The 14,805-nt window shown below is 39.0% G+C and overlaps 1 protein-coding gene across 9 annotated transcripts in view; it reads right to left on the minus strand.

Moving 5' to 3' along the window:
* Slco6c1 (solute carrier organic anion transporter family, member 6c1) overlaps positions 1-14,805 on the minus strand; it is an 80,571-nt gene that overhangs the window by 8,583 nt on the left and 57,183 nt on the right. For all 9 annotated transcript variants that reach the window (XM_063266805.1, XM_063266804.1, XM_063266808.1 and 6 more), the window contains 2 exon segments: positions 7,258-7,322; positions 4,951-5,088 (listed from right to left, as the gene is read on the minus strand). In XM_063266805.1, coding sequence (XP_063122875.1) covers positions 4,951-5,088; positions 7,258-7,322 — 203 coding nt within the window.

Consider the following 14,805-nt stretch of genomic DNA (forward strand, 5'->3'; position numbering starts at 1 on the left):
TTATAGCCATTTCTTTCTTCAGAATAGGGAAGTTTTCTTCTATAATTTTATCGAAGGTATTTTCTGATTGTTCAAATTGGGAATCTTCTTTCTTCTCTATTTCTATTATTCTTAACTTTGGTCTTTTCATTGTGTCCTGAATTTCCTGAATGTTTTGGGTTAGGAGCTTTTTATGCTTTGTAATTTTTTGACACGTGTCAATATCTTCTATGATATTATCTATGCGTAAGATTCTCTCTTCTATCTCTTGTATTCTGTAGTTTCTGTTCTTTTTCTTAGGTTTTTTCCATGTGCAGGGTTGCCTGCAGTTATTTCTTTATTATTTATTTTTCCATTTTTAGCTCTTGTACCATTTTGTTCAGTTCCTTCCCCTGTTTGATTATGTTTTCCTATATTTCTTTAACAGATTGACTTGTCACCTCTTCTACTTGTTTGGTGGTGCTTTCTTTAAGGAGTTATTTATATCTTCCTTGAAGACCTCTATCATCTTCATGAGATGGGTTTTAGGTCAGAATCTTACTTTTCAAGTGTGTTAAGTATATTCTGGTCTTGCTGTGGTGGGAGAACTGGTTTCTGATGGTGTCAAATTACACTGGCTTCTGTTGTTTATGTTCTTATGCTTGCCAAGTGGTTATCTCTGTAATCTGGCCTGGGTGTCTCTGACTGGACACTGTTCTTGCTTGAAAGCAGTTAGAGGTCTGTGTCATGGGTTCCAGCGGGCCTCCAGAAAGTGCTCTCTCTGGTTAGCAGATGATTCCTATGACCCCAGTTAGAGCAGACCTCCTGTGTCTCTGGTTATGGCAGAACTCCTGGGAGACATACAGGCTGTTCATTTTAGAACAGGGGCAGTAGCACCCGATCTGCCCTAGGTGGAGTTGTAGACCAGATGAAAGATATGGCTCCAGCAGAGCAGATAGGTCTGGTGTCTGCTGGGCTCTCTGGTGGTCCCAGCTGGGTAAGGTATGGGGCAGAGGTCTCCCCTGTGTTCCTGGTTACAGCCGACCTCCTGGGAGTCAGACAAGCTGTGAGGTATGAGAGAGGGGCAGGCATATCACCCTCAATGTGCCCCCTCTATCTGTTTTAATTAAGAATTTCAGTGGAATAAAAGGCAACAGAATGGAAAGGCTTTGTATGTTTATAGCTTGGTTAGGAAAGAGCAAAACAACATGTTTGGAAGAACAAAACATATGTGTGGCCCAGTAAGCACTTACTAATGAGATTACTGTGCCTAAACAGGAGTGTTCAATTGTGCATCTAAATGATGAGCAAAGTCCCTCAGGACGTCACATATTCATCACCATGGTATACAATACAGTCAAACTTCTAATGCATAAATATCTGATCTGTAGCAATCCATAGCTGACCACCAAGATCTATGACCTTCTCCTAATGTAAAATATAACCATCCCATCCTCACAGTGCAAAGGGACCTGCAACATCCCTGCAAAGTCTGAATGCACATGTTTATCTGAGACTCATGGAGAGCACTTTCAGATATGAGCTCTTCTTTAAGCATCTTGAGCCCAGCACCCACAGTTCAAATCAACCTAGCAACATCCTCTTCTATGTTCCTAGTAATATGGTCCATTAAGTGCCACTTAAAAAACATTCCACTGCTTTCTTTTTTTCTTATATTTTTGTTAAATTGGCTATTTCTTTCTTTCTATTCATTTTTTACAATTTTGAAAAAAGTTTATGATTACAAAGAGCAGTAAATTTAACAATCTGCTTTTGACAAGCCAAAACTGGCAACATGTGGTACTTAAGGTTGGGGCTATTGGGGAAACAGAATACCCACACCTTTTTTTTAATTAATCATTACATTTGTTTACATTTCAAATTATACCTCTGGTCCAGGTTGTTGTTGTAAAATTATAAAAAATAAAACACTTGTCTTTTATCCCACTAGATCCGGCACTGCAGTGTTCCAAGATATCTGCTAGATATCTTAATCTCAGTCAGCAAAGTCTCTCACCTGCTTTGCTCCATCACACATCACACTGCTGATGGCCTCTCTCTGAGACTGGCAGCAATCTCTCTACCCATTCAGTTCCCAAGGCAGGTTTCCATGCCAGAAACACACATCCCAACTCCATGGCAGCCCAGACTAACTGCCTCACACTCTCTTAAATCTACACATGAAAGAACACACAACACAATAAACTTTGACCCAATTGATAAGATATAATTGCCCACCTATACATACAAAGCCCAGCACACATCCATCCCTTAAGAGCATTCATAACAACCTGTAAAGGTACAGCATGGAATCATAACGTCAGCTTCCATTTCATCCCTCCACAGCTTCTCTCTCTGTCCCTCCTGTCTTTTCCTCCTCTCCATTCCAGTCTCCCTCTTCCTTCAAACTTTTCTCCTTCCCATCCTTCCTTCTCATCCAACGACAGGCCTCCTTCTATTCTGTACCTGCGCTCACCTGTATTTTACAACTTAAATGGGGAGAAGATTCTGGTGAAGTCGCCTGAGTCCTGAGTAGTGACTAGGCAGCCATCCTTGGGGCAGTGGAAAACAAAGAAACAAGGACGTAGAAATTGTCTATTTCTTATTTACATGTCAAATGTTATTCCCTTTACTGGTTTCCCTGTCCATCAGCCCCCTAACCCTTCCCTCTCCCCTTCTATATGGGTGTTCCCTTCCCCATCCACCTCCCTTCATTACCTACCCCCCGCAACAATCCCCCACACTGGGGGTCCAACCTTGGCAGGACCAATGGCTTCCCTTTCCATTGGTGCCCCAACAAGGCCATCTTCTGCTATATATGCAGTTGGAGCCCAGGGTCAGTCCATGTATAGTCTTTGGGTAGTGGTTTAGTCCCTGGAAGCTCTGGTTGGTTGGCGTTGTTGTTCATATGGGGTCTCAAGCCCCTTCAGCCTTCTCTGTCCTTTCTCTAATTCCTCCACTGGGGGTCCTGTTCTCAGTTCAGTGGTTTGCCTCTGACATTCACCTCTGTATTTGACATGTTCTGGCTGTGTCTCTCAGGAGATATCTATATCCAGCTCCTGTTAGCATGCACTTCTTAGCTTCATCCATCTTATCTAGTTTTGGTGGCTGTATGTGTATGGGCCACATGTGGGGCAGGCTCTGAATGGCTGTTCCTTCAGTTTCTGCTCTAAACTTTGCCTCCCGATCTCCTCCTATGGATATTTTTGTTCCCCTTTTAAAGGAAGAGTGAAGCATCTGCATTTTGGTCACCCTTCTTGAGTTTCATGTGGTCTGTGCATCTAGGGTAATTCGAGCATTTGGGCTAATAGCCACTTATCAATGAGTGCATACCATGTGTGTTGTTCTGTGATTGGGTTACCTCACTCAGGATGATATTTTCTAGTTCACTCCATTTGCCTATGAATTTCATGAAGTCATTGTTTTTGATAGCTGAGTAGCACTCCATTGTGTAGATGTACCACATTTTCTGTATCCATTCCTCTGTTGAAGGGCATCTGGGATCCTTTCAGCTTCTGGCTATTATAAATAAGGCTGCTATGTACATAGTGGGGCATGTGTCTTTGTTGTATATTGGAGCATCTTTTGGGTATATTCTCAAGAGAGGTATAGCTGGGTCTTCAGGTTGTGCAATGTCCAATTTTCTGAGGAACCTCCAGACTGATTTCCAGAGAGGTTGTACCAGTCTGCAATCCCACCAACAATGGAGGAGTGTTCCTCTTTCTCCACATCCTCATCAGCATCTGCTGTCACCTGAGGTTTTGATCTTAGCCATTCTCACTGGTGTGAGGTGAAATCTCAGGGTTGTTTTCATTTGCATTTCCCTGATGACTAAGGATGTTCAACATTTTTATAGGTGCTTCTCAGATAATTCAATACACCTCAGCTGTTTGTTTAGCTTTATACCCCATTTTTAATAGGGTTATTTGGCTCTCTGGAGTCTAACTTTGTGAATTATTTGTATATGTTGGATGTAAGCCCTCTGTCTGGGGCTGGTAAAGATCTTCTCCCAATCTGTTGGTTGCTGTTTTGTCCTAAGGACAGTGTCCTTTACCTTACTGAAGCTTTGCAGCTTTAGGAGATCCCGTTTGTTGACAAATGGAATCTACTGCTTTCTTAACCAAAAGTCCTAAATCCACATTCCTCCAAACAAAATATGGTCAGAGCTGTCAGAGCAATGCTCTAGTCTCTGGTAATCACTTCTCTTTTAGTTAGGACTTTATTGCTCATAAGAGACACCAAGACCCACAGAAACTCATATAAAAAAATTTCATTGGCACTTGTTTACTCTATCTGAGACTTAGTCAATTATTAGATGACAGAAAGCACATTGGCCTTCAGGCAGACATGGTGATGGAAAAGGAACTATATTTTGAGCTGTAGGCAGCAGGGGAACACATGCTACACTGGGTGTACATAGACTGAGTACAGGAAACTGTAAGCCTGCCTCCACAGTAATACTTTCTCCAGAAGGGCCACACCTACTCCAAAAGTCATTCCTTATGAACCAAGCAGTCAAACACATGAATCTAAGGGGTGATACTTATTCAAACCACTGTACAACTGTCAAGTTTTTATTCAAATATCTCTAACATTTAACACTGTAAACCTAAAAAAAAACTCATAAGAAAATCTTAATTTAAAAGTAATGAAGGGTTGGGGATTTAGCTCAGTGGTAGAGCACTTGCCTAGCAAGTGCAAGGCCCTGAGTTCGGTCCCCAGCTCCGAAAAAAAGAAAAAAAAAGTAAATGAATTAACAAATTGAAATTATATTATCACCCATTCTTAAAATATAACGCAAAACATTTTACATAATAATGCAAATATTTACATAATTTCTGTAGTTCATGTATATGAAATACTTCCTACACAATTATATATGTCTTTATTGTCAAAGTACTTATTCATAGTTAATTATTACCATGGTGTAAGCAATTGAAATTTCAAAAAACTATTGCACTTGTTTAAATTGATACAATTCATATCACTTACAAATTCCAATAAATACGTAGACTAGTGTTGTCTTATTATAGATCCAACACTTTTCTCTGACTCCACATGCATTAATGTCCCAGAATTTACAAGCTACTGATGATGCAGTTCCAAACAATGCTGGTTCAGGGACGGATGCTGTAAAAGGGTCAATGATTATAAGTTATTCATGAAAAAAGTTAGAATAATTTCTTCTCAACACACGTACACATACACACACACACATGTACAATCTTCTAAACACATTATTTAAAATCTGTAATAGACTTTTATTACTTCTCTCAACAACCCTGGCAATTAATATCCTGACCCTTGCATGTATACCAATATTAGTAGTTTATAATTATTTTAGATTTATGTCCATGGTATTATTTATAAGATATCCTAAAGTAGATTTTGAATTTTGGGGAAATATTTAGCAGAACTATTTAGAACAAAATAACGAAATTACATGATTTTGTGACTCCCACTATCTTTAGAGATATAACTATGAGAAGTTTAGTGACTGAAATAACTTCATAATGTTATGTGATGGCATTCTCTTGACTATATTTCTATAGAATGCTTCTCATATCCCTAGAGAATATATTTCAAGATTATCCAGTGGGTGTGTGAACCTGTATGTGGCACTAACCTGTGTGCATGCACACACACACACACACACACACACACACACACACACACACACAGATTTTTAGTTCAATGTATTGCTATCACTTAAATTAAAACACATTTTCTATTCTTGTCTTTTAATTTAGCTTAAAAACTAGTGAGATTTTATAGATCATCTGTTATTCTACGTTCTGGCTTACACAACCATTATTGCTACTGTCATTCATCTCATTCCCATTTGCTTAAAATCAAAGCACCCTGTAGTTCCCTCTGGGTTTCATATAACGTAGTTTTATCATTCCCTTTTATATACTTTTACTGACATTGCAAGACCATTGCCCCCCATGTAACTTCTTCATGAAGGCTTCATTTTCTCTAAGGATTCCCCTGGCCCTTTTTTCTGAAGCTCTGTTTTCACTCCCTGCCCAAACCCTTCTGTTCCCTATATTCCCTCTCTCTACTTTTATGTTACCTATACTATATCATCACCCTTAGCCAAGTGCATCCTATCAAGCAAAGGGGCATTTCCAGTTTCAACATGTACTTTGTATTAAAAATACAAAATGATCAGACACTAGGATCCACATATGAAAATGAATATTCAGAATATGGGTGATGTCACTCAATATAATTCCTCTTGGTTATGTACACTTGCCTGCAAGTTTTTCAATGTCATATTTTCTTTAATGGTAAGTGATATTATACGCTGTATATGTCTGCATTATTATGGTCCACTCATCAGCTGATGACTATCTAAGTTGCTTCTGTTCCTAGCTATAATGCAAAATAAAAATCAATGAGCATGAATATGCAAGATTCTCTGGAATAAGGTATTAATTCCTTTGGTTATATGTCCATGTACGGTATAACAGGATCATGTGGTGAGAATTATTTCAGAGTTTGAACAGAGGTACACTATTACTATAAAAAAATGCTGTTCTTTGGACAACTATAATATCAAATGAAAATCTCAGTGTTTGAGGGAGGTTCTAGAAGCCCCTGAAACAATATAGTCTACTGTCATTGATCATAGTGTCACTACAACTAGATAATGAGACCTTATTACTTATCATCACACACTTTGGTTACATAGCGCTGGGGTCGCTACTGCAGACTGACTGAGGAGTAAACCAGAGTACTCTCCATGGTCAGACCCTACTACAGCACAGACCTTTCAGGCAGTACATGATTCACTAGTGGCGAGACTGTGTACAGGGACAGGAAATCCCTTTTCTTGATTGAACCAGAGAACTGCTCTGCATGAGGAAATCCATTAGTACTTCTATAAATATGGTAAAAAAAAAACAAAAAAAAAACTATGACTACGGAAATATTTCACAGAACACATTTCATTTAGGGACTTCAGAAACATACAACAAAAATATGCAATTTCTTTGCACAGGTGAATGCATTGCATGATCTTTCAGTGTAACTTGTGTGTAATGATACTCCATCTTCAAATGCAAGGCTTCAGCTAACACAATATCATTGATGCATACTTTGCTTTACAGGATGGCTTTTATTTTACCTAATTTTTCTCTGTATTCAATTGTGTCCTAATTATCTCAGAACAATCTCACAGTCATTTTTTGTATAATTCTAAATTATTATTTACCTTTAAGTGTAAATATAGATGCAATTTTACATATTAAAAATGAACAACTTGGTATATTGAATGTAGCTGAAATAACATACCAGTAAATTTCGTAATTGCAACTGTCACGCCCAGGCCAAGTGAACTGAAATTGGCAGGTACACTTCTGAAAGCAAATAGCAATGATATCTATGAGTGACATGTGCTCAGTTTATGTTTTTAAATGTATATATTATGCTTCACTTATACACAAATATTCAGCTGGTTCACAAAAGTTCAATTTGTCCTAAGAACATGGTGTAAATCTACCCATTTTCTCTTTATATAACCTGACACGTAAAAACCCAAATAACTTTACACCAATTAAATAAGGAGACACTCACCCACATTGATGCAAACAAATCTAATTGAGCAAGCCACACAGAAAGAACTTACCTTATGTTTTCCCACGAGAAAACTTTATGGATCAAGTTTGCCCTTTCCTGAAACGACTTAGCTCTCTTTAGCTCTCACATTTACTTTCCTTCCTCTCTCAGGCATGGTATTTCTTAGAGTCTATTTCAGCAACGTTAAGTCTACTCTGAATTTTTCTAGTTTGGTCTTTCTGGTGGATTCTGCACTCCATAAATTATATCAGTAAGTCTACATGCCACATTCTGGCTTTTGACTGGGTTCTCGCTAAATGGCACAGTGAATGAAGAAGACAGCGTAAAGTCATTCTTTACTTTCAGGCTTCTGCCCACGGTTACTTGGGGTGATTGAGTTCCACAGAGGGTTGTTCTCTCTCTCTCTCTCTCTCTCTCTCTCTCTCTCTCTCTCTCTCTCTCTTTCTGCCCACGGTTACTTGGGGTGATTGAGTTCCACAGAGGGTTGTCTTCTCTCTCTCTCTCTCTCTCTCTCTCTCTCTCTCTCTCTTTCTGTTTCTCTCTGTCTCTCTGTCTCTCTGTCTATGTCTCTGTCTTTCTGTCTATCTGTGTCTCTGTCTTTGTCTCTCCATCTCTCTCTCTCTCTCTCATTCCCTGCAGAGCACAGGATAGCACACTATACAATGGCATTCTTCACAGACAGCCTACATTTGGTTGTAGCTTTATTCAACTTGAATCATTCTAACTTCTGTGTTTCCCCTCTTCTATTTGGTACCCTTATTATAGTCACAACTCCAAATTAAAATGAATAAAAGAATAACTTTACGTCATTTAAATAAGAAGACACTCACCCACCTAATACAAACAAATCTAATCGAGCAAGCCACACAGAAAGATATCCTGACAGATAGAAGGTCTTGTTGGAAAGAATATAAGTTCAGAAGGAACAGAATAAATGGCATTTTAAAAAAACCATAAATTGAAAACAACCCAGAAGTCCCATGACAGACAAATGGATATGAAAATGTGGTTCATTTACATTGGAATAGCACTCAACTGTTAAGAACAAGAACATCCTTAGTATTGCAGGCAAATGGATGGAACTAGAAAATACCATCCTGATAGAGGTAACTCAGACCCAAAAGGGCATTCATGGTATGTACACACTAGTAAGAGGATATTAGCCAAAATAACAACAACAACAACAACAATGAAACAAACAACAACAGCAAAAAAACACCAGAACACCCAAGATAGAGTCCACAGGACTTACAAAGGTCAACAAGCTGCAGGGCCCAAGAGAACATGCCTTCATCCCACTTGGGAGGGAGAAGAAAACAATCATGGGGGGAAGGAGGGGCCTGGGTTGGAAAGGGGACAAGGAGAAGAGGGGAACATTACCAGGTATTGGGTGAGGAGAAAGGACCGAAGCCCTGAGGGGCCAGCAGAAAGAATGATAACAGGCAACCTCAGGAAATAGGAAGTTGGGGAGACCCTCCAGAATGTATCAGAGACCTGGAAGGTGAGCCACACTCAGGACTCAAAGGGAGGGACTGTAGATAAAATGTCCTACAGTGGGGAAAGGGAACTTAAAGTGCCTACCTCCAGCAGAAAGACAGGGCATCAAGTGAGGGATGGGGTTACCATCCCATAGTTAAAATTCTGATCCATAATTGTTCCTGCCTAAAAACCTGCAGAGATGGAAATGTAGAAAGCCTGAGGAAAAAGAGGTCCAGCAGCTGTCCCAAAGTGGGATCCAGGTAAAGGGGATGCCCCCAAGGCCTGACACTATTACCGAGGCTATGGAGCACTCACATAAATGCACCTAACAAGACTGCTCTCTGAAATACCCAACAAGCAGCTGAAAGAATCAGATGCAGACATTTATACCCACCAATGGACAGAAGCTTCTGACCCCTGTGGTTGAATTAGGGAAAAGCTGGAAGAAGCTGAGGAGGAGGGCCACACTGTAGAAGGACCAGCATCTCAATAAACCTGGATCCCTGAGAGATCTCTCAGAACCTGGACCACCAACCAGGCTGCATACACCAGCTGAGTGAGGCCCCCAACACATACACAGCAAAGGGCTGCTGGGTCTGGGTTCAGTCAGAGAAGATGCACCTAACCCTCAAGAGACTGAAGGCCACAGAGAGTTTAGAGGTCTGGTGGGGTGGAGGATGGGGGTTGGAGCCATATTGTGGAGACAGGGGATTGGGGAGGAGGTATGGGATGGGGAACAGTCAGAGAGTAGACTGGGTGGGGGATAAAATTTGGAGTGTAAAAAAAAGTTTCAATTTAATTAAAAATAAAACCTAAAATGTATTACATTTATTTATAAGCAAAAATGTTGACTAATAAAAAGGTAGGTGTCTGTATTTCTTTTTTTTTTTATTAACTTGAGTATTTCTTATATACATTTCGAGTGTTATTCCCTTTCTCGGTTTCCGGGCAAACATCCCCCTCTCCCCTCCCCTTCCTTATGGGTGTTCCCCTCCCAACCCTCCCCCCATTGCCGCCCTCCCTCCCACAGTCTAGTTCACTGGGGGTTTAGTCTTAGCAGGACCCAGGGCTTCCCCTTCCACTGGTGCTCTTACTAGGATATTCATTGCTACCTATGAGGTCAGAGTCCAGGGTCAGTCCATGTATAGTCTTTAGGTAGTGGCTTAGTCCCTGGAAGCTCTGGTTGCTTGGCATTGTTGTACATATGGGGTCTTTCCAGCCCCTTCAAGCTCTTCCAGTTCTTTCTCTGATTCCTTCAACGGGGGTCCTATTCTCAGTTCAGTGGTTTGCTGCTGGCATTCGCCTCTGTATTTGCTGTATTCTGGCTGTGTCTCTCAGGAGCGATCTACATCCGGCTCCTGTCAGTCTGCACTTCTTTGCTTCATCCATCTTGTCTAATTGGGTGGCTGTATATGTATGGGCCACATGTGGGGCAGGCTCTGAATGGGTGTTCCTTCAGTCTCTGTTTTAATCTTTGCCTCTCCCTTCCCTGCCAAGGGTATTCTTTTTCCTCATTTAAAGAAGGAGTGAAGCATTCACATTTTGATCATCCCTCTTGAGTTTCGTTTGTTCTAGGGATCTAGGGTAATTCAAGCATTTGGGCTAATAGCCACTTATCAATGAGTGCATACGATGTATGTCTTTCTGTGATTGGGTTAACTCACTCAGGATGATATTTTCCAGTTCCAACCATCTGCCTACGAATTTCATAAACTCGTTGTTTTTGATAGCTGAGTAATATTCCATTGTGTAGATGTACCACATTTTTTAACAACAGATGTTTAAAATGTATTTATTCACTTTACTCCTTAATCACAGAACCCCCCTATCCCTCTCCTCCTCCCAGTCCCATTCTTATAAGTCCCTCCCTTTGTGACCCCTTCATACTCATCCTAGAAGGGGCTTCCTCTCTCACTGAGGCCCAACTAGGCTGTCAAGTCAGAGAGAGCTTCCCCTTCAGTAGTTAGGCAATGCACCTGAAGCCCAAGCTGCACATTTGCTCTCTAGTAAGTGGTTCAGTCTCTGAGCCTTCATGGGTACAGGTGAGCGGACTCTGTAGTTTCTTTTCGTATTTATTCCTCATCTTCCAGGTGGCTCCATTCTAACCCTCTCTCTTCCACTGTGTTTCTTCTGGATTAAATAAAGTATTTGTTGAAGAAAAAAATGATGCAGAGCTGCATTTTAAATCAGCACCTTATGATGTCACTCCACTCTTTATTCTCTTGTACTAAAATGTTCAACACTATCCAAAATGCCTCATTTGTAAAATTCAGTTACTGTTCCTAATTAATAGTTTCATAATTCGTGTCTTTAGTGTTCATAATTTTAAATATACGATGAATGCATATCTAGGAGAGCAAAACAAGATGAAGCAAATGTAGCACAGAAACCTTCCTGCGTGTAAATCCACCTGGCCTCGTTTACTGACATTTACCTTCTGCTCCTCCTCCTCTTCCCCCCTTCTCAATATCTACTAAAGATTATCACCTTAATTACCTTTTAGTGCTGCCGATATTAGTGCAACTAATTAAAACCACGTGTCTCTCAGTTACCCGACTCTTCATAGATTGCAAACTATATTCATTAATTTGTAGTTGACAATATATTCCTATTTAAAATAATTTCTTCCTTTTTACTTTTCTTTCTTATAGAAAGTATTATTTGTATAGGGACTGTGTGTCAATATGTAGCCCTGGCTGCCCTGAAAATCACTATGCAGACCAGGCTGCAGTTACTTTCCTTGTTATTATATATGACAATTGTACAAGCCAATGACTTCTGAGTATCTGATATACTTACTTTGTGTTCTATCCTAACTTACTCTAGTTGGTTTCCTTTATGGCCCTCCCCCCCGATTTTATTTACGTACTTAAATGAATTTCACACATGAAATATGCCTGTGGTGATAATTTTGGCATCTTGTTTTTTGTAAAAAACACAAAAATATCATGTATATATATTCATTTAATCACAGGTATGTGGATATGTTGCTGCTTCACAGAAGCTATGATTTGCCTCATGCTCTAGCTGGGGCTTCATTTTTCGAGCTGAAGATAGTTTCTGTGATTGGGTGATCTTTGAAATTCTGGGGCCTTTAGGGGTTATCAAAAAGCTAAGTTGCAAGAGGTTGGCAGGTTGGTGGCCGGTAGTTGTCGGTAACAGGTGGTCACAGTTTGTTAAGTAGTCCTCCTCAAAGAAGGAAGGAGAACAAGGGTGATGGCTAAGATCAAGTTTTCCTCAAAGAAGTTGAGGACTCTAGTCAGCACGACGTAGGCAACAGTCACATCATCCGCTCGGGCCTCTATACTTTTTCCCCTACTTCAGTTTTGGGGATTTAAAGGTTGGAAAACCAGGGATGGAGAAGGATGGAAGAAACCATAAAGTAAGAAAAGACAGCTACGTTTGCGATTCCAAGGCTGTTATTAACTCAACCAGTTGATTTTCAATTCCATTAATTCTCCAGCAAATTACATAAATTTAGTCTTCTTTATGGTCAAATAATCCTCTAATGTGTGAACCATATCTTCGTTATCCACTTTGGGGTGCTGCTAACACTGCTCAGTGACCAGAGTGCAGGCAGATTCTTCAGATATGTACCCTGCAGTGTTATAAACGAGTCCTGTAGTAATTCTCCTTATAATCTACCGTAGGACCATCCACACAAGCATTTCCATCAACCCACTGGACAGCTTTCCCCCACCCTCACAAGACTTTGTTATTTGTTTTTCTTAAACATAGCCCTTCTACTGGAGTAACAGGGAATCTGAACGGGTTTCTGATTTTGTATTTAATTTATAACTAAAGATGCTTAACACTTTTGGATTTGTATTGGTTATCTCTGCTTCGAATTTATTATATGTTTATATTTTTGTAAGATGCCTATATATTACATTTCCCCATTTGCTGAATGAGTTATCTGCACTTCATTTTTCGGACTTCTTCATATATTCTCTGTATCACTCCACTGCCAGATGTAAAACTGGAAATCATTTTCTCCCAATCTGGTGAATGCTTCCTTTTTCCATTAGTCATTTATTTTATTGTGCAGTTTTTTGTTAATACAATGAAGTCCTACTTGTCAACAATTCCTCCTGGTTGCTGAGCTGCTGGATCTCATTTCAGAAAGACATTGCCTATGTTTATATCCTGGGATGCCTTAAAAATGTTCTATTTTCTGTCTTACAATGTCATTATTTTTTCTTTTCAATAGTTCTCATTGTAGAATCATTGTACCTCCAAACAAGTAAATTATGATAATCGTTTCTTTATCATACCCTGTTATTTCATTTTCATGTTTTCATGAAAAGGATTTCTTTGGGCTGAGATTTCAAGCCTTACATTAAAGAATAACAGAGTTGACAGTCTTACTTCTTTCTGTATTGTCAAAAAAATTATCTATGTTGGCTATTGAATTGTAATATATCACTATGCCAGATATGGTTCTTTATTTTTAGTTTCTCCAGGAATTTTTGCATAAAAATTGTTGAATTTTGTCAATAAAATTTCCTTAATCTAATTGATAATCAATATCAAATTATTGATAATTTGAGTCTGTTCTATTACTATGTTTACATGTTTATATATGCAAAATCTCCCTTGTATCCTGTGAATGAAATTGGCTTGAAATGGACTATTGTTAAAGTTTTTGGTTTATTTATTTGTTTGTTCCATTTTATTTTAAGGGAATAATTCTGCATATCCCTAGTCTATCTAGATACTTTCACATATTCCTGGCTAATTTTATAGGTAATATGTAAATTGGAATGTATCAATTTCCTCTGTCTTTACTTCCTTGGGTTAGGAATATTCAGTGTTTCCTCTATGCTTATGAGTCATGGTGTATGTTTGTAATAGTGACTTTTCATCTCTTAGTATGTACCTTTTCTCACAATTTTGTTACTTTGAATATAAGGTCATCAATCTTGTCTATGTGATTTTGAACCAACTGTCCTTCATTGGTCTTTTGCATTGGTCATTTTCTGTTTGTTTGTTTGGTTGGTTGGTTGGTTTTTGGTCTCTAATTCATTTATTTCAGCTCTGATCATTGTCTTCTAAGTTTCTTCCTTTTCTATATTTCTCTCTTATTCTTTCCTCCTTTGTTTGCTTTTCTTTTCTCACTATCTTTCTTTCTCTCTTTGTTGTGTGACTTAATCCTTTTTTTTCTAGGCAGTTTCAGATTTCCTAAGATGGCAAGAAAGTCTCTTTGTTTCTAAAGCTGACCTTGAACTTCTGATACTCCATCTTCAACCTTGTAGATGCTGGAATTAGAGATGTCTACCAATACTGTCTATTTCATGTAATGCTTGAGCTCAAGCCCAAGGCCTTTTAAATATTCAGTAAGTACTCTCCAAACAGCACTACAGTTCCAGACTCCCTTTATACTTCTTTTTTCTTACTCTTGTTCTTCTAGGACCTGAAGATACAGCGTTACTATATTTATTGAGATCTGTAATATGTAATATATGATCTTTTTGTAAATCTCCTACCTGAAACTGTTTTGTTTTGTTTCTAAAATTAGTGTCTAAAATCATTTAAGTCATTTGAGCCATTTTCAAGCATCAAAATCAGACTCTCTTCTCTATCCATGTGGAAAACCACAGTAAGTTCCTGAATGTGATCATAAACCATCTTCTGAAGTTCTTATACTTTAAAGGAATTTCCACACTAACCAAGGAAGTCTTAGATTTGATGAAGTATCATGCTTCCAAAGAAGATATGTTCATTTTCTGAATATTTATTTTTTATAACATTCTGATATTTGTTATATCAGGGACATCCTGGGCA

The sequence above is a fragment of the Rattus norvegicus genome, chromosome 9 (assembly GCF_036323735.1).
Source record: "Rattus norvegicus strain BN/NHsdMcwi chromosome 9, GRCr8, whole genome shotgun sequence".
NCBI classification, from domain to species: Eukaryota; Metazoa; Chordata; class Mammalia; order Rodentia; family Muridae; genus Rattus; species Rattus norvegicus.